Source organism: Adiantum capillus-veneris, chromosome 3 (genome assembly GCF_014529385.1).
Source record: "Adiantum capillus-veneris isolate H3 chromosome 3, ASM1452938v2, whole genome shotgun sequence".
In the NCBI taxonomy this organism is placed as follows: Eukaryota; Viridiplantae; Streptophyta; class Polypodiopsida; order Polypodiales; family Pteridaceae; genus Adiantum; species Adiantum capillus-veneris.
In genome coordinates, this window is record NC_140933.1 from 78658220 (window position 1) to 78678561 (window position 20342).

At 41.7% G+C, this 20342-nt stretch overlaps 1 protein-coding gene across 3 annotated transcripts in view; it reads left to right on the forward strand.

Moving 5' to 3' along the window:
- LOC147461161 (transferases, transferring hexosyl groups) overlaps positions 1–15409 on the forward strand; it is an 81880-nt gene extending 66471 nt beyond the window's left edge. Inside the window, exons 5-9 of one of the 3 annotated variants that reach the window (XM_086508784.1) lie at positions 13514–13668; positions 13797–14026; positions 14161–14351; positions 14446–14634; positions 14711–15409. In XM_086508784.1, coding sequence (XP_086364910.1) covers positions 13514–13668; positions 13797–14026; positions 14161–14351; positions 14446–14613 — 744 coding nt within the window. In that variant the 3' untranslated portion in view covers positions 14614–14634; positions 14711–15409. Of the gene's footprint in view, positions 1–13513; positions 13696–13796; positions 14027–14160; positions 14352–14445; positions 14635–14710 lie in introns of all 3 variants that reach the window. The other 2 variants (XM_086508785.1, XM_086508783.1) reach the window with 2 other exon arrangements.
- The last annotated feature ends 4933 nt before the right edge of the window (positions 15410–20342 follow it).

A 20342-nucleotide genomic window follows, 5' to 3' on the forward strand; every position in this document is an offset into this window, starting at 1 on the left:
TCACGGATAGTCACTATCTTGGCCGGGTCCATCTGCACTCCTGCTGTTGAGACAATGTGTCCTAAAAAGTGTATCTCTGGTCTCGGCTCACACGGTAAGGTGGCCGGTTTGGTGGTGTGGTTCCAGGTATCAGATCAATGGTATGATCCTTAGGACGAGCTGGTGTTAACTCGCCTGGCAGGCCCTCTGAAAAGCAATCGGCATGAGTGTGGAGAAAATCTTGGCATTCTTTTTCGAGGTCAAAACATATCCGACCTTCAATCACCATTCAGTCCTTTCCAAAAAGTAAAGAAACTGAATTTCATCAAGTACAATGTTTGTGCCCTTCATTTGTCAAAGTCGCTTTCTCGGATCAGTAGTCAACCACGGCGTTGTTCTTGTGGTACCAAGGGATTTCGAGTAGGATGTCACAACCTCCCAAGGAATTACGTAGAAATCCTCGTGCCCTAAATACCTCTGACATTGCAAACGAAGTTTGCCAATGATCGGTGTAATGGCAATATCCCGTCCGGGTGCCGCTAGAACTACCTCCGCCTGTGGCCTCAGCCTGTCGGGCATAATTCCAAATCGAGCCGCCAATTCAAAGAAGTTGGCAATGGCTCTTTCATCCAAGAAAACAAGCTTCATAATCTTTCACTTTGCCCTAAAAGCAGCAAAGTTTTGTACTTTTCATTCATTTGATTCGGTTCAGGCCCCACACAATGTGGTACCAGTTCTGCTTTCATCTGCCTTTTCTGCCACGTTCCTCAGCTGCTTTCGAACCCTCAGACCTTTCTTCATCCTGTTCATTCAGTGCCTTTTTAGGGCACTTTGCGGAAATGTGTCCAGTTTCCCCGCATCCAAAGCACTTCCCCTCTTCGATGTAAAGAGCTCTCTCACGAGGAGTGAGTTTGGGTCGTGCATCCTTTTCTTTCTTTTTCTTTCTCTTTCTACTTTCATTATTCGAAGTCTGTTCGGTCCTTTGCGTCATGATTTCATCAGTGGGGTAGGTCAAACTGCCTGAATGAATGGCAAAACCCCGTTTTGCATGACTTTATCAGTTCCTAGATGGAATTTGACTTTTGCTCTAAGCAGTGATCTCGGATCTCTGTAGGAAGTCCCAAAGGTAAACCACTCAATCTGTTCTTTGAACGAGATCCTCTTAAATGAAGAGGCTGGTAGAAAAGAGCTTTAGAATCTCTCGCAATATGCGTCCAATGTATCCTTCTTGGTCATCCGAAGATGGTTCCAAGCAGTTCGTATGTCGCGTTCGTACTCTGGAGTTAGCCAATAAGAAATAAAAAGCCGTTTAAATTTCAGCCATTTAACTGGCCTGTCTTGTTCAATAGAAGAGTGGACCACCAAGTTCGAGCATTTCCCTTAAAGTAAGAGGTAGCCCTCCGAATCTTGGAGTGCTCTGAGTAACGCCCTCCAGAGAAAGCTATGTCAAATTGCTGTATGAAAGCCAAAGCCTTCGAAGCATCTTTATAACCAGAAAACGTGTCAAATTTAATTGATTGTCCACCTTTAAACTCTCGGACTTTCTTTCTTTTATCTTCCAGAAAGTCATATTGGTTGGCTTTATAGAAGTTCTTCTTCTTTGCATAAAAGCTATTGTCGTCAAAGTTCGACCTATCCGAAGATGAGTCCTCTGTAGAACTGTCAACAATTGGGCGAGATTTTGACTTCTTTACCTTTTTCTTGCCCTTCCCGAAGCTTTGCTTTTTGCTTCGCTTTTTTCCTTTTTTGTCTTCGCTCGAGTCAAAGGAGCTAGAAGAACTCGAAGAAGAAGAAGAAGAAGAACTGGGTACTCCTTCAAATCGAACATGCTTCTTTTGCTTTCTTGCCGATGCAAATGTAGACTGACGACCCAAATAACCCGGGAAGTCAGCGCCTTTCTTCTGCTTTTTGTCGTGCTTTTTGGCTTTGTTCTGCGCGTCAAAAAGCTGAGAAATCCGTGAATCAACCACCTCTTCTGATTCTTGCTCTGTATACATCCTTGGAGTAGGAGGTTTCTTGAGTGCCGGTTTGAGGGGTGGTTCTATGGTTTGCTGCCATTGTGCATACACCTCGTCAAAGGAGGTCTGGGTCATAAATTTTGCAAATTTCGGATCCTTTGCAAAATTTAACATCATCTTTTCTACATCGTCGATCAATCGTCGACACTCCATCTCTTCAAGCTCCGCCGGAGTAGGCCGAGGCGGGCCGTACTCGCCTGAATCCTCTTCGTGATCTCTTTCCGCATCTCTGGATGTAGAGGAAGTCGACTGATCTCTGTCTGAATCCATAAGTGCCGCGTAAAAAGGATCGGATTTCCGAGTAGGATAGAAATCGGCCGCGCTTTGATACCACTGTAATAGACGTGGACACTCCCGGTCAAGATTCTACCGCGACACGACAAGAATTCACTTCAAAATAGTTCACAGTTCACAACGGCGGAGTTCCGTGCCTAGAGATATTGGCCCCAAAGATTGGCGCCCCTTTCGGTATTTCTTTTTGTATTAATCTGTTGCCAAAGTACAATAGAGTGGTTGGGTCTCACTCTCAGACTCTGCGTCCAGATGCTGTGAGAAGTGAGAGGCCAACTGCACTTATAAAGGTTTTACAAGGGATGCCAAAAGCAGAGCCCCAAAAGCTGAAAAAAATCACAAGCCTGTTCTCTCTCACAAGCTCCTTGAGTAAATAAAGGAAAAGCTCTCTCTCTCTCTTTCTCAGCTGCCTTGAGTAGCCAAAAAGCTAGCCAAAAGACTGTCGTCCGTACACTCTGCCACGTGGTTGCCTGCTCGCAAAATGCTCCATGAATCGCGGAGGCTGTACGGCAGTGCCACGTCAACAGGTTTCCGTATTTCCCGGATCCGTACAGTGCAGCCATGTCATCATATTTGCTAGTAGGGGAGTGTTCCATGCCAAGAGAGGGTGTGTGTGTGTGTATTGGGCAGCCACGTCACTGGGTTGTGACACTTGAAATCACAAACGTGCTCGATTGCATGCAGATATACATGCCATAGATGGTTTAGTGCGATTAGCACCCTTTTATCATCACATGTATCCGCAGGAAAGGTCATGAAACATAGATACTAATGACTTAATGAAACCTTCATTCTTTTGTCATTTCATCTACGATAGAAGTGAGCATAATACCTTTAACATTTGTAGAGCAGTGTACACTTCTATTGCACTGAATCCGTATGTACATTTGATATGCTAGCTCCATTATTGCCCCTCTTTCGAACACGTTGAGTTGGGGCATACGTAGGTTGTAACCCAAAGGCCTCAAAGTTGCAGTACATTTGGTGACTCCAGCAGTTCACATACTTCCATCCACTTTGCATCCATAGGTGGATAGTTCTTGAACTTCACCAAATACCGTCGTGCAACTTTTCTATTGACTTTTCTTTCCTTATATGCCAAGATTTGCTCAGGTGCCAAGATTTCATCAAGTTCCTCAACTTCTGGTTGATCCTCATCTGGCATATCGTTTGATACATCACCCACGAAGGGTCTTAGAAGACTCAGGTGAAACACATTATGAATCTTCCAAGTATCAGGCAATTTCAGCCTATAGGCACTATCGCTGATCTTCTCAAGTACTTGAAAAGGCCCATAGTAACGCATGCTGAGCTTTGAAACAACCTTTCCTTGCCCTTCATTTTCTTTAACCTTGCCTTTTCAAACCGCAAGAGTACCCAATCACTAGGTGAAAACAACAATTCATGTCGGTGACAATCAACAACCCTTTTCAAGCTTTGCCTGAGTCTTCTCCAAGGCAAGCTTGATCTTCTTGTACATTTCATCCATGTTGTCTGCATATCGATCTGCCTCAAAAATCTTGTCCTTTGTGTGCAAAGTGAGAGGAACCTTTTTGCCACCCTCAACAATCTCAAAAGGTGCCTTGCCGGTTGACAAATCTACCGTAGTGTTGTACGCATACTCAAGCATGGGTGGATACTATTCCCACTTACCCTTATTATCTGACACATAACACTTCAACAAATCCAAGACAGTAGAATTAGCCTCTTCTGACTGTCCATCAGTTTGTGGATGAATGAGGAGGAAAACTTGAGCGTGGTGCCCATGTTTTCAATTTAGCCTCTCCAAAACATGTTCGTTATACGAGGATCACGATCACTCACATTAGACTGTGGCATACCATGGTACTTGAAAACATTGTACATAAACAATCATTCCATCTTATCAAATTTTAACTTCTTCCTGACATGAATAAAATGGGTCTGCTTGCTGAACGTGCAATAATGGTCCATATACCATCATTCCCTGTCAGCGTTCTTGAAAGATCAAAGCTAAAATCCATAGAATACTTTCCATTTGGAATAGGCAGTAGCTGTAACAACCCTGGTGCCTTTTGCCTGTCGAACTTGCCTTTTGGCAAATTACGCATGCTCGCACAAAGGCATTCACATCTTTCCTCAAAGTAGGCGACTAAAAGAATGTTTCGACCGCTTTCACTATTGCATCTATACCATACGGTGGGACGTGACTTTCTACCATACCCTTATATGGCAATGGCCTAGTGACATCATCGTAAAACCGTCCTTGAGGAGGTAGTGCTCATGGCGTCGCCCATCTTGCAATTGTTCAAAGATCCTTGCAAAATCTTCATCAGTATCGTATTGATCCTTCATGTCATCAAGCTCAAGATGATAAGGAATTGACACAATTGATTTGTGGCTTTTTAGATAACGCATCAGCCACAACATTCTTCTTGCCTTCCACATGCAAACTCCCCTAGTTTGAAATTGGGCACGACACACGAGAGAATCGCTTAAAATATTTCACAATTTTATCACACTTTCAAAACAGAATCGACACGGCCCGGTGTAGTTCCATGCCCAGAGGTATTGGCCCAAAATCTAGCGCCCCTTTCGGTATTTATTTTTATATTAATGTTGGAGCAAAGTACAATTCCCGCGGACCTTCTCTGCTCAGATGCTCATCAGCAAAAATTGAGTGAAAGAGGGGCCTTGGGTTCTTATTTAAAGGTCCTTGGCCTCAAAATCAAAAGCAAGTACATGAAAAGTTGCAAACTCAAAAGCATTGGACCAAAAGCAGCCAACGGAAATCCGTAGAGCCTGCCACGTGGCGTGTCAGCACAAAATGCAGAGATCCGTACTGCTACCACGTCAGCATGCCAGTGCAATTCCCGGTCATCGGTACAGTTCTAACACCATCAGTTTGTGGCATACCCCCCTCTTGAAAGAATTGTAATCGCCCTCGATTACACCCGCAAAATCAAACATAAGCCATAAACCAGTTCAGTAGACATTGTCTCTTAATTACCGACGCACTAGACGACACAAATCCAGCACTTTTACAAAGACGACAGTCGCATCACATCACATTTAAGTCATATCACATAAAATCCATTTAGATCTAGGACCATGATTCTTGGCAACTTGTTTATTAATCGCATCTAGATCTACACCGGACCTCACCGATGTTGGATTAACTAATTCTTATTGCGATCATGTCCATAGATTTCTCAAGACCAAAATGCTGCAGTCATTTTGTCAATCATTCCATCTCTCAATCCTGCACTCAAACACAATCACATGTGTGAGTAATCAAAAATCAGATTCATTTCCAGGAGTTCTAGTTCATCAATGAGACACTGAGTTCATAGTGAACAAAGTGTTTCAATCATTCAGTCTAGTCATCTTATTGCTGTGTAGTCATCTCATCCTTTGGGAACTCTTGATGCACTTACCACAGTTTCCAGTCAATCATTCATCATCATCATCATTCAAAATTCACAATTCTTATCTCGAATGGTGATCGGGTTCATTATGGAGCTGTCAATGCTATTCATTATCATCTCATTCTCGATTTTACCTATTAGTTGTACACAAATAGCAAGATCTTCCAAAGCACATTAATTTCACATAAATTCAGAGTCATCTTCAAGAATTCCTATTTCAAAATTATTCATTCATAAAGCAAAAATATTGTCAGCTTATGAGTATCTCTTTTTCAATTTTCTATCCAGTATCTATTTTGGAGCGAGTATCTCCTCACCCAATTCTATTTGAGTCTGTCGGTCGTTCTCATTCTTGTGCCTTTTTGGGGCACCGCGTAGATGTATGTCCTTGTTCCCCACAGTTATAGCACTTTCCAGTCTTGAGGTATTCGACTTTCGGTTCGTCTATCAGTCGGGGACGTGCATCTTTCTTTCCTCTTCTTCTGTCTCACTTGTCGAAGGTTGATCTGTTGGATAAGTCAGGTTACCTGAATGTATAGCAAACCCTTGCTTAGCATGTCCCATCAACTGCTGTATGGACTCAGGTTTTTGTAACAAGCAGTAATCTCGTATCTCTTTGGGCAGTTCACAGTAAAATCGCTCGAGTTGCTGCTTAAATCTTTTTAAAGGATGAAGCAGGTAGAAAAACATCCCAAAATCTCTCGCAATGAGTATCCAGAGTATCTACCTTCACCATCCGAAGATGATTCCAGGAAATAAAAAGTCTTTTGAACTTAAACCACTTTGTCAGTGCTTCTTGTGCTCTCTTGGTGTGGAACTCCGCCACTCCACGTCTCGTGTCGTGCATCTCTTTCAGTTCAATTGTTATTTGAAGTTCTTAAAGTTGTTTAGTTAGTTCTTTTCCGTTGGCACGTGGTGCCCGTCCCCGTGGCAATGGTATCAAAGCTTCTAGCGTGTACTTGTCTGAAAGGATACTGGTCCTACCTAAGAGCGGACAGAGCAAAGTGTTGCTTCCAAGTTTTACAGTGTATTTTATAAAAGAATCTTTGTGCCCCGATCCCAGACGTATTAGTCACTCCCACGTTCTCCCGTCTTCATCGCTCTGACTTACAGGGTATAAGCCATAAAGATCACTTGCAAGAGAAGGATCAAAGATTTTTCAAGAAGTCGTTTTTCTTAAAGGTAGTGCCATGCAATGGTGGATGTCTATAGCTACCAAGCGGCTCACTTCAAGGACTTGGCAATGGTAGAGCCTATCATAGGGACGGGCCCCACGTGCCAACGGAAAAGAATAGACTGAACAACTTTTAGCACTTCAAATACAACTGAACTGTAAGAGATGTGCAACACGAGACGGGGAGTGGCGGAGTTCCACCCTAAGAGAGCACTGGCCCCAAACCTTGGCGCCCCTTTCGATATTTCTTTATATTGCTTCAACTCAGTACAAGCCGGTACTCCACGCTTTGCACCTTCACCCAGAAGCGTGCCAGAGAATGAGCCCATGACACAAATTTAAAGGCCCTTGGCCTATGGAAAGCAGTTACATGAAAAGCTTCAAACTCAAAAGCATCTGGTCCCAAAAGCTGTCAGCACGTTTTGCGAAAATCCGTATAGCTGCCACATCATCAGTGTAAAACGCGGAAATTTGTACAAGCTACCACATGGCACTGCCAGTACAAATCACGGCCGTCCGTACAGTTGCCACGTCATCATCTTCTACGTTGTGTGTGTGTGTGTGTTGGTTCCGCTTTATTTTAATGGCTTTAGGTCCCCTGGGCCCTATCAGACAGGGTCTCGTTAGTTGGTGGGAACTTGTCTTTAAAAATAGGCCACTCGGTAAAACTTTGCAAGTTGGTGAAACTTCTTCTGATGCTTCTGCTTCTTCTAGGGTTTAGGCTTCTCGTTCGGGATCTGCAGGTTGGCTCCGTTCTTCAGTGGCTTGACACGTCAACAATTTGTGACACTAGTGGTGCGAGAGCTTCAACCCTTGTGCAAGACCTCCATAAAGCCACTATGTGCCAAAATCCACCCATGATTTTGGCTAGTCCAATGGGGCAAGTAGAGCAACCACACTTGCCAAGTCCAATGGTGCAAGAGCCTCAATCCCCATTCCAAGAAGCCAATACATGTGAAAATCTGCTCGTGGTTTTAGCTAGTTCACCACAACAAAGGAAGGAGCCCGAGGACAACCTACCTGAAAAGTATGATTGGATAAGATCAAAGTTTAGAGGCTTCTTCCAACAAGTGGAGTTGTTTATATGCATGAAACCAAAGCTTTACCTTGATGGTGCTTCTCAAGTTAGTCTCATTGGTGCACGTCTCTCAACACGCTTTGGAGAAGTAGTTGTCGAAACCAAGCTTTGCAAGCTACGACAAGGCTATCATCCTTCTTCATTCAATGGAGAAGGAATGGGAAATCTTTTCTTTGAGGGTATTTACCATTGTTATGGGCTTCCAGGTGGCATTGTTTCAGATCAAGGACATCTTTTCTTTGAGGGTATTTACCGTTGTTATGGGCTTCCAGGTGGCATTGTTTCAGATCAAGGACCCCATTTCATATCAAGCTTTTGGAAAGGCTTGTTCAAGCTTCAAGGAGTAAAGATTAACCTCTCTTCATCCAATCATCCACAGAGTGATGGACAAATAGAGGGGGTGAATCAAGTCTTAGAGGAGTATCTTCGATGCACAATCAACTATCATCAAGAGGATTGGGTAGAATTGTTGGCCCTGGCTGAGTTTGCCTATAGCAACACTATTCATGGTTCTACTCGACATACCCCATTCTTTGCCAATCATAGCCAAGACCCAAAGATAAATATCCATATGAATCACAAAGTGAAGAGTCCGATTGCCACACGTTTTTTCACACACGGACAAACCATTTATCAAGGATTGACAAGGGACATTAGAGAGGCTCATTTCACGTATAAGAGTATTGCATACAAACACCAAATGCAACATCCACCATGTAAGATTGGGGATCAAGTGGGGCTTCTTCACCACGATCTACATTCATCTCACCCTTTGCAAAATTGCATTATCAAAGACTCGGACCATTCAAGATAATTGGCGTCGCAAAATTGCATTATCAAAGACTCGGACCATTCAAGATAATTGGCGAAGTGAATCCAATCACATATCATCTCCAGTTTCCAGAGTCTATGCAGATTCATCCAGTCTTCCATGTTTCAATGTTGAAGCCTTGTCATTGGTCCAAACTTCATGAGTATCATCAACATCCATCAAGCGTTGCTCCCATGCCAAGGAGCAAAACCGCTCCTCATGGAACTCGTCGCTAGAGGATGGGGTAATGTCACAGATGCTTGAGAGTCAGTCTTCTTGTGTTCCCGAACCCCTACAAGGAAGCACTAAGAAAGTCTTGGAAGAAGATTGAAGAAAAAGAAGAATCTGGAAGGTCCTAGAAAGTTCTAGAATCTTGAAGAATAATCTAGAAGGTTCTAGAAAGTTCTACAAGCTTGAGGAAGAACCTAGAAGCTTCTTAACCTCCTTAAGCTTGAGGAAGCACCTGGAAGGTTCCTAATCTCCTTAAGCGCTAGTATAAATAGAGGTCTTAGGCTACAAGCTCCTCAGTCTTACCAACACCAATTGTGAGACTCCTACGAGGTAAGCCCTCTCCTAGTTCTTGTCTTGTTATCAAGTCTTGTTCTTGTAATCAGTCTTCTCAACACTAGTTATGAGGCTCCTGCGACATACGTCATCTTCCAATTCTTGTCTTGTTTTCGAGTCTTGTTCTTGTAACCAAGTCTTGCCTTCTACTCGAGTCTTGTAATCCAAGTCGTGTCGTAATCGAGGGCGATTACAATTCTTTCAAGAGGGGGAGGTATGTCACGAAGTGACGACGTGACATGATCTAAAGGATCTACTCCGGACAAAGAGGGGCCCAAACCCTAGTGAAAGAGGCCGATGAAGTTTTACTAAACTTACAAGGCTTACCGAGTGGCCCATTTTTTAAGTCGGTTCCACCAACCTATGGGGACCCTGTCCGACGGAGCCTAGGGACACTAGACATAAAATGAAGCAGAACCACACACACAGTCAAGCCTTGCATAAAAACGTGATTATGTGGCAGCTGAACGGACGCCCGCCAATTGTGTTGATGGCGTGGCAGGCCGTACGGACCCACGTTTTACACTGATGACGTGGCAACCGTACGGATTTCATGTATTGCTTTTGGCTAGGGGGCTTTATAAGAGTTGCCAAGGCCTCTTTCCTGCAAATTAGCTTGGGAGTGCTGTTGAGAGAACAGGACCCTCGGACATTGTACTATCATCTATGTAAGCATAATAATAAAGAAATACCGATAAGAGGCACCTGTCTTTGGGTCCAGTCTCTTGAGGCACAGAATTCTACCGTGCTGTGTCGTCTCTCTTTCAGTTTTCTCACGTGTGTTGCATCAGATCATCGGCTTGGAGTGATTAAGTCTATTACACCTAGATCAAAGACGTTGCAGCATTGTCCTCCATTGCTCACTGCCAGATGTTGATAACTAGGGGCAAAGGGCTGAGGTTTGCATTGACGAGACTTGTCAGGTAGGGCTGCCCACTTGCGTCCTTCTTGTCCTTTGCAAAGGCTTTGAGTGGAGAGATCTCGCGGCTCATGATTTTGGGATACAAATGCCTCTTAACGAGGAGTTTTTGGACCTGAGGAGAGGCGGGTCCCCTAATGAGGGGTTCAAATGGATCCCCCCCTGGAACAGAGATATGATCCTTGGGTTGCTAGGCCAAGTTTAGTTTGACACCAGAGCAGTAGATTGCCCCCCTCCTCTTGAGTACATTGAATCTCGGCTCGTCTGTCCTTGGCGGAGCACATTGTGGTGGCCAACCAAGTGCTTTTGGCAACGATGTAGAACATTACCTCTTGTTGGATGTTATCAAGTACTTGCATAGACTGTATACAATAGCTTATGAGAAACTTCTTATGGTCTGGCAGAGATGGACAGCCGGCACACGCCAAAGTTTCTTGGTCGGTCATTACACTGCCTACCGCACAGAGTGGACTTGGGCTCCCAGCTCATTGATCGTGCCTTGGAGAGTGGGGCCGGGAAGTTCATTGTTTGCAGTAGAGGCTAGCGCGTTAGCTGTAGGCTCCCAAGCTCTGGGGTGAGCCCGTATCAGCTCTATCGCTGGGAGGTGAGTATGATGTCCGCTCCCTATGCACGTCTTTGTTTGAGTATGGCTTGTGTCATGCCATGTGTGCAGGATGGATCTGGCGAGGGACTAACACTTTGGGAGTAGCAGGTAGTGGTGGAGGGGAACTCCGAGGCAGGGTGAAATGCTGGCTCCTTGTGTGGTTTAACTTAATTGAACTCTTAAGTGGGATGCTTTGGGAGACCCTAGACTACCTGGTATGGGTCATAAATGAGCTCGAATAGAGTGGCTCGCACCATAGTTACAAGGAACAGAAAATCAGAACGCGGAACGAGGAATGGAAATGGGCATGCACGGTCATTCCTTGTAGCGGATACTCACGTCTAAAACATGGAATGGGGAAGAGAAGCCTGAAAATGGCCATTCCCATTAAATATGGCCAAGGTGGATAGGTATGATAAATACGGCACGAAAAAAGCAATAAAAAACGTTGTTAAGTATGGGTGATCACTACCAGTACGAAAAATACGCCAAGTATTGATTACAAATAGACGTACATGTCTACTTAGGCGTGGCTGATGAGTGCATATAAGTAACAACCAGTACGTCAATTACTAATATCGTACGCGTAGTTATCAAACGGTATGGGAAGAATGATAAATGCAAGTTTGGAACGCAACCTTACTACGGCTCACACACTGGCGAGACCACCCAAGTAGACCGACAAAGTGGACCAAATTGACCAGCTTAGACTTGCAATAGGTGCAACCAGTAGAACAAGTCCAGCAGTTGACGAGCTTAGCAGGCAGCAAGGTAGACCTTGTTGAGGGTCTATCCAAGGTGACCTTTGGAACCAACTCTGAGTGAGGCTTCAGTGGAGGTCCCACTGGGTATGCCAAGAATGAGAGCACCTGTGCCAGAGAACTGTTCAAGGTGCTCGATGCGTGATGTGGGTACCCTTGGAGCAACAGGTTCCAAGTCTCACACAGTGATGAGAACCAACACAATGATGACAACAAAAAAAAAAATTTGAACTGAACTGAAATATGCTGAACATGGACAATGGGTCACAACCATGGAAGCAATAATAGGCACATAATGATGCACAACGTGACCTCAATACTTTGAAGTGAATCAAGCTCAAGAGACTAGCTGGCAGCACCACTCAGTCCAGACCATGAACCATGACTCAGGTACTAGGGGAGATAGTGCAGGAGGCCAAGTGTGATCGACTCTGGTACAAAGTGCGTGTTGAGGCTAGATAGTGCAGGGCAAGTGTGCTGAGTGAAGACTGTGTAGAGACTGGAAACTAGGCTGCTAAGACAAGACCCTTAAATCGAAGACAATGGTGCATAAAACTGATTTGTCTTCAACATTAGATAGCTAATATGGACAAGAACAAAATATCTCTCCCTATCCCAGAGGGTTGATTTAAAACCGTGTATGCTGTTTGAGTGGTACGTCAGGTAGGCTCAAGGCCATGTTGATGGCCTGGCTACCACTCACCCATCTCCCTCAAGTGCCCGTTCAGTAGTGTCATGGCCATTGAGTCATCCCAGAAGTCGAGGCCTACTAGTCCAATGAGTCTAGAGACTAGTGAAATGCATATGTTGGTACTTCAATGTAGACAGTCCAACTAAACTAAGCACTGTAACCGAGCTACAACTATGTATACAGATTCCCAGCCTATAAGAGTATACGGAGTCTATCACAGAAATAGAGAGTCGCTCCTCCAGTCACCGCTACTCTAGTGGAGGGTGACAGCCCAGCTCACAGACGTCTGCCACAATACCAGTACTGCACCCACCCCTACCCAGAGAGGAGTCACACTACTGCAGGAAGAGATTGTCAAAGCCCAAAGGCCGGTGGCAGGACCCCTGGCGGTGGGGCTACACAAGAGAAATAAAATGAAATGAAATGTAATATTAACGTCTTCAAAAGGCCAAAATGACCTATGAGACCAAACGGTTACATGTGGTGAATCTAATACCAAGCCTGTGTACAAAAAGTACAAAGAACTGAAAAGAAAATAGTGGGTAGGGGTGGGGTGAAAGCTGATACAAAGGGAATACAAAGGGGAGTTGATACAATGGAGCTCTCTGACAGTCGAGGCATCATATACATATACATCAGTATCCAAAAGGCTATAGAGATTCAATGTCCTCCAAGGTAGGCACTCTGTCGGGACGGCTCCTATGCCGCGCTAGTATGGTATGGATCCACTGTCGCAATCTGCATCGATGTCGAGAGGGCCCCCTCATCCGTGGGCGATGGGACCGCTCCAACTCTATCGCTTGATCAAGCAGTATGCCTCTGGTGTTGTTATGCTGTTGGGGCTGCTCGGACTCCTCTGTCTGTGACTCTAAAGAAATCTGTAATTTTCCGCTGTTGCTGGATCTATCTCGTTGTTCCCCTCTTCAAGAGGTCCTCCCTGAGATCAGAGAGATTTTGAGACAACACCAGAGAGCCAGATGGTAGAGGGTGGAGCAGGCTTTATCAAGACCCTGCTGCTATCATTCGTGGACTATTCTCTCCGCGTCCTTCAATGCTCCCATGCAGGATGTCCTAGTGCATGGTGTGCTTGCCTGCGTGCTTATGTGTGTGAACGTGGGCAAGAGGGTGTAGAGACATGATTGGACCATTTCTTTTATCATCAGATTTTGAGAGCAAAAGAAGACATTGCATATTTGACTGACTTGCTCTGGCTTAGATGGCAGTACGAATCATATGCTCTGCCGTCCTTCAAAGTGCTATTGTGTTGGGCCCATTTATTGCATTCCAGGCTTTTGGATTCTCGAGGCTATGTTGGAAGGGAACAGAAGGCACATATGGCCGACCATGGTGTACTAGGAAGCTACCATACTTGTATGGTTTTGTACAAAGCAATTATTGGTAATTTGTGGTTTACCGCTCACTGAATTAAATGTATGACTGTTGATTATCTACATAAAGAGTTGCTCTAGAACTTGCTCTTATCCCCTTTCAAATTTCAGGGATGTTGGATTCTTAAGATACTTCCAGTTGAAGCAGCTACCTAACTTTCTTCTAGCATCACCGATGCTCTCTTTGGCAGTTGGGTCAATTGTTTGTTATGTTTGGCACAGGCCAAAACTCTTTTTTACACTTGGCCTATGCTTGGATTCTGCTGCACCAGCAAATATTGTGGATAAACGCAAGCAAATGAAATCCAAATCAATGGGATTAGTACCCGTAATTCATAAAGGTGAGTTTTTTGCCCCTCTTTAATCTGTAAGTTCAGACTTTTCTGACCTTATGAAGGTTCATACAATGTTTTTGCAAATGATTTACATAGTGTTCCATATAAGTTGCTAAGAAAGTGTTCAATGTTGTTGTTAGATTCTAATCTTAAGTGGAGAGGGCAAAATAATTCCCTTATGAATGCTGAAGATGATAGTGCAAAGATGGGTGGTTTATCGGAATCAAATGACAATATACATGGAGGAGCATTCTTTTCCCCTAAAAATATTCCTTTCTTGATAGAGTTGGGATTCATGGCTTTGGTTGCTTGCTTTGTCATGCATGTTCAGGTATGTGGGGCATTTAATACTCTTTTCTAGTATACTTTGGATGCTTCTGCCTCTTCTCAATAACAATAACAGCAAAGAAAACTTTTCTTTTCAGGTTGCAACAAGATTTCTTTCAGCTAGCCCTCCCATATATTGGTTTGCGGCTCACATTACCCAATCTCTATCGAGCAGGCAGTGCTTGGCTTATCTTATTTGGGGAACATTCATATTCTATGTGTTGTTAGGATCCTTATTGTTTGTGAACTTTTACCCATTTACATGAGAGAAATTCCGCGTGATACATGTAATTCAAAACTTTTTGCTTCTACAGAATTGGCACATCTTCTTTGCGGCACATCATGTTTTATGTCTTATGGCAGGTGGTTGAGGACTTTAATCATTCACATGGAGGGTTCACATTAGCTCAGCAGTACACCCACATAGCTGTCAGCCAAGCTTTCGAAGATGGATCTGGTTTGCAAGCTTGAAATGCATGGTGTTTTGAGTACTCCAAATGCTACAATGCCATGTCTTGGCATGAAAGGGAATCTTGCTGACTTTGTTCTTTGAACGTTCTTTGAACAACTTCAATCCTCGACACTTCTGTTAGCTGTTATGTGTACTAATATGAATACAGATGCATAAGCCAAATAGATCACTGGTAATTGGGAATTAGTGGTAGTGTGAGTTGGTGAAAGCAAATGCACAGTTGCATCCATTAACGCAAGTACAGAACAAAGGATTATGGAAGTGTGAATTCTCAATTCTATCTAATTTGACGAAATTGGCAATTGGGAAGACTAGAGGATGGAGCTAACGAGGTTGGTGAGGGCCTCTCATTTCCACGTGCAGTCAATTAAATTCTCACTTTTGAGGCATATCTAGGAGATGATGTATCCTCATATGCCAATTTTCTTCTTGAAAGAGGGAAATACACTCGAGGATCGGCCAATTTCAAGGATTGTTCCTCTTCTTTTATGGCATTATCCTACCTCTTGAGATGTTTTTATATGCTTTCAAGATGCTTTATGCGGGATTTCTCTCGCAGCTCTTTGAGTAGTAGTACTATTGAGATCTAATGATGATAGTGTACTATGTAGTCAATAGTTTGCATGTCATGGATGACTACCTTGAGCATATAACTTTGACTTGCCTTTATGGTTGAATCTAGGATTCGTTTAGTTATATGTTTGACTGTATTTGCAGACATGCGAATTCCGCATGTTTCTATTGAGTTGCACCCATTTGTTATAGTGGAAACTATAAAGGTGCATATGCTTTATCATCCACCTGTTTGTTATATGAATTCTTTTATAGAGCTTTTGTTTGTTGGCTTGCCTAGGTATATTTTGATTCTTTGTCAAACGATAAGAACTCCATATGGAAACCTTTGTGTGAGGTGTATGTGGTGTTGGGAGCATATATTAATACCTAGTTGAACACTCCAGGGGTCACCTAATATATGTACCTATCACGTGGGTACAACATTTCTAATTTAAGTAATCATCACTATTCATTTACAAAGGAGTATTACATAAGCAACTTCAAAAAAATTATAGATTGACTAGGAAAAGGATGTGTTATAGTCTTGGACAATTCACGAGTAAAAGATGTTGATGATACCATGATTTTAAATGTATCCCTTGAACACATACATTATTGTAGTTTTTAATAGAGATAACCCTCGAACATTTTAGGCTCATTATTGCTCGTTGGATTTATTGGAGATTGTACTACGTATGATGAAGTGGTTGTTGGAATATCTAGTCCATGCTATGCGTGACAAATAGATTGTCTTGTGGATCACGACCATGAGTCTATAACTTGGCACTTTAGTTTAGGAATGAATCAGGGAATTTCCTTGATTCATCCAGGTATATGGTGACCCTGCAACTACCTTCTGTCCCTATTTATTTTTTTTCTATTTAAGTCCCTTTTTTTTTGTATATAAGTTTTTTATTGTGGTTCTAGGTTTCATTGTGACTTAGTTTAGCCTACATTTTGAAACCATGTCAAAAACTCAGCATGTATACTTTTTTGTTGGTGTATGCTCGTGTTTATGTGATGTTGGGAGCATATATATGTTATGATGAAGCCGATGATTTTATAGTCTTGTAGATGAATACCAGGAGTCTCTATTTGCACTTTTTTGGTGCGGTGGATCTAGGCTGTTCTTTGATTCATCCAGTTATAAGCTATTAGCAAATATAAAAATTCACAGTGTGAAGTTTTCAATTAAGTTGCTCTAGTCTTTAGAGGTGTATAAGCAGCCTTTTTGGTGTATTAAGTCTTTCAACCTAAAGCTCTAGTGCTAGGCTTGATTATGGCTCAATTTGCCTGGCATCTCTAGACCATGACAAAATGTAGATCGTAGACTTTCATGTTGATGTTTGCATGTGCGAATGTGCACACATGTGTGTGCGTGCGCGTGCGCTCGTGTTTTGGAGTATTAATCTATATACTTTATTCACAACCTGATCAAAAGATTCAGAAAGAGAATAGACAAAGGTAAATAAAAATGCATACATACTTTTTTTAGTAAATATATGTACATTTGCAATAGAATTTTGATGTTTTAATTACATTTTTAAGAATAAAAATGAAGTAGTTGTCGTACATGTTTTTTTGCTTAGTTTGATTGAACAACATTTGAATTCCAAGATAAAAAAAAGTCAAAATCTTTACCTGCAACCATCATGCAAACAAAAAAATCATTAGCATTTTTGTTTTAGGCATGGAATGTGGGTATAGGATGGACACTGTTGTTGTCATCTATGTCTCTCTTATCCAAGCATTCAAATCTGTTCTATGACAAAGGTGATTCTTGTCTAGAGCCATGTATGGCGGCATCGAGTAGATACTCTAGTAATGTGAAAAAGTAAATTTATCAGAACGTAGATCTTAGCTAGGTATTGACAGGAAAATATTCTTTCCTTCATGGCTAAGAAACTAACCTTCCAACAAAGAATCGTCTATGAGGATTTAGTGCATGAAAAACTCCTCTTTTTTTTAAGGTTAATTATAAGTGTAAACCATTTATATAGTTAGTAAACTGCTTGGTCTAGCCATTCTAAAACACATCTCTATGAGTAGAAGATAGTTCTAGTCCGCTATAATTATCAATGTGCATTTTTAATCAAAGTAAGTTTTAAGAAGATATGCGCTCATTTTATGGTGTTAGAATAGAGTAAACCTTTTTTTTAAAACTCAATATTCATGTTTAAGAACTTATATTTCTATAGACGGTGTAAAATTCTAAGCAATTAAAAAATACTTCATATGTTTAAATTGCTCAATGAATTCAATTAACAGAACTACATATAAATGCAAGACTCCCAAAAAAAACAAAAAACACAGGGCATTTTAGGCCAAAAATTTTTCTAATCTACCTAGGATGCTGAAGCGGATGAGTTAGCATCATGAAAGATCGAGTTCTACACGATGTTGATTTTTGGCCTTGATAGTACTCGTAGCCTGAATGTGCCCGCAATAGGTTGCAGGTTTTGAAACCAATTAGGATTGCTAGATTGCGACCTATTCGATTATGCTAATAAGCTTCTTAGTTAATGAATAAAAGCTAGCGTGTATCTTTGTAACGCCATATCCGGGTAATCCCGTTATTGCAATATCGCAAAGAATCAAAATTAAGCTTGCATGAATTTGCACTGAGAGTGTGTATGTGGGCACGACATGGTTAAGCCCTCCTATCTATATCGAGTTGGCATGTATGTGTGTGTGAGTGTACAAAATAGAGGGGGAGAGAGAGGGGGGAGGGGGGTGGGGGGGATGGTGAGGGAACGACTTCAATTCTGTTGAGTCCAGAATTGCCTGCGAATGCGTCCACAAGATTTTGTTTTTTTTTGGAACCGGCTTGTAGGTAAAAATAATTTATCTTCGTTTAGCACCGCCAAGGGAGATAGGTAGTACAATGTTTGTTCACACCAAAAGCCCCTTACACTCTATATCTTGTTGTAAAGTCCCCTGTATATGGTTCCAGTAACGTGATTTTTATCGTTAGATAAGTTGTACTAGTCGTAAAGGGTACTCCATTTAGTAAAATTTTGGAGTTAAAAGTATGCTCTATTTTAAGCACATCTAAGGATAAATGTTGACACTTGTTGTTCTTTGAGACATTTATTGTTTAAGCTAAGAATATCATCCATATATCTTGCAGTATGTATAAATTGTGTAAGTTTCTTTTGTTTCAAATTTTTGTAATTGTCTGATATACCATTTGTATTCAAATAAGCAAGGTACATATTACATAATATTGGTGGACACGAGAATCCCATAGGAATTCTTTTTTGTTGTTTAAAGCACTTTGCTCCAAGCTGGATAAAGCTATTATTGAGAAGTCAATAAAGGTAAATTATTAATTCCATTTGGTTAAAGTGAAAAGGAGCATTGTGCGTGTATTTTTAAACCCGTATTGGCTCCCTAATGATATTTCTAATGGTATTCCTAATGGCTTCAAATAAATTAGAAGATATTTCTAATTCAAAGATTCCCTCAACAACAACAAAAACGATGTGCTAGTCTATAGCATGTAGCAACGGGTAATGACGAAGCACGTAGATTTGCAACAGTATTAGCTGGGAAGGACGGATACAACATTGAGAGAGAGAGAGAGAGAGAGAGAGAGAGAGAGAGAGAGCGCAAGGACACTTTAAAGAGAAGAAAATGCTACAGGAAAAATAAAGGATAAGAGAAACACCTCTTTATAAGGTCTTTTGACTTTCCACCTTCATATGTCTTTCGACTTTCCACCTCCATATATCTTTTGAATTTCCACCTTCATCTATCTTTTCATTTTTTAAACTCGCCCTTCACTTATGCACGTAATATGTTTTGAAAGCATTTTTATTTTTTTGAGATTGGGGAGACCTAATGATAGAAATAGCCAAGAGATGTTTTTTTGCTCTATTTTCAAAGGCTAGATCAATCGGTTCTTCTAAAACAAAAAGTAAACCAATAGGTCCAAAAATGGGAATATTTTTGTAGCATTGTGTAATGTCTGAATAGACTTGTGTAATTTGTTATGGGAGGTTTAAGAATAGCTCGGTACTATTCTTAATTATCCAAAAGGGATTGTAGTCAATTCCAAGAATCTCACGAATTGTTGTTTGTTTAGCTGCATAGTGGTGTTCTGGTTCTGTTAGGACTAAATCAAGACATTTAGTCATGCAATTTGTAATTTCTATGTAAATGTCATTTGAGGCATTAGAGATCCATCTAAAATTATGTTTGAGTGCTTTGTAAGTTGGAAAAAGAATAGGAAGTTTTTTGTTAGTAGGATTGTAACCTAGTTCTTGAAGTTGTGTTGTAGTAACATCCCAATATCATTAGGGTTGAGAGAGGAAATGGAGAATTTGTTCCCATTCAATCTTTCTAGTGCTGCCAAGTGCACTAGGTATTTACACATGATTGTAGTTGTATTTCCAGTCTTGTCCAATCCTACAATAAAGATTTGGATGCTAGATCTCTGATTTTTGTGAGTATATCAAGAGTGTACCAAGTAGTATCAATACTAAGCCACTGTGAGTTCAGGTTTACTACTTTGTTCGAGAAAGTGTGAAAAAGTAGTTGAGAGAGGTTATGGATCACCTCTGACTCCAATTGGAGTTTAGCAACCAAGTCGGTTAAACAATTAAGAAGGGCAGCAAAAGCTAAGTGAGGGTCAAGTGGAGGAAGGGCTATATGATTCAATCCTTTATTAAGAAAAGCCCAAATATCATGATCCTCGCAAATGTCTAGGTTTGAAGTACAAATGTGTGAACCAAATTTATCAAATTGTGATGTAAACTCAGGATGATTAATGCAATTACAAGTAGGTATAATATGTAGTCTTAAAAAGTCAGTATTGTAAAACCAAATTTTTAGTGGAAATATGTACTTCTAGCCAAACATAACTAAACTAAGTAGTGAATTATTACCAAAATTATGATGAAATATTTCCATGAAATAGATTTAGGTGGGTATAATTCTAGAATTTTGTTAAAAAAGACCGCATGA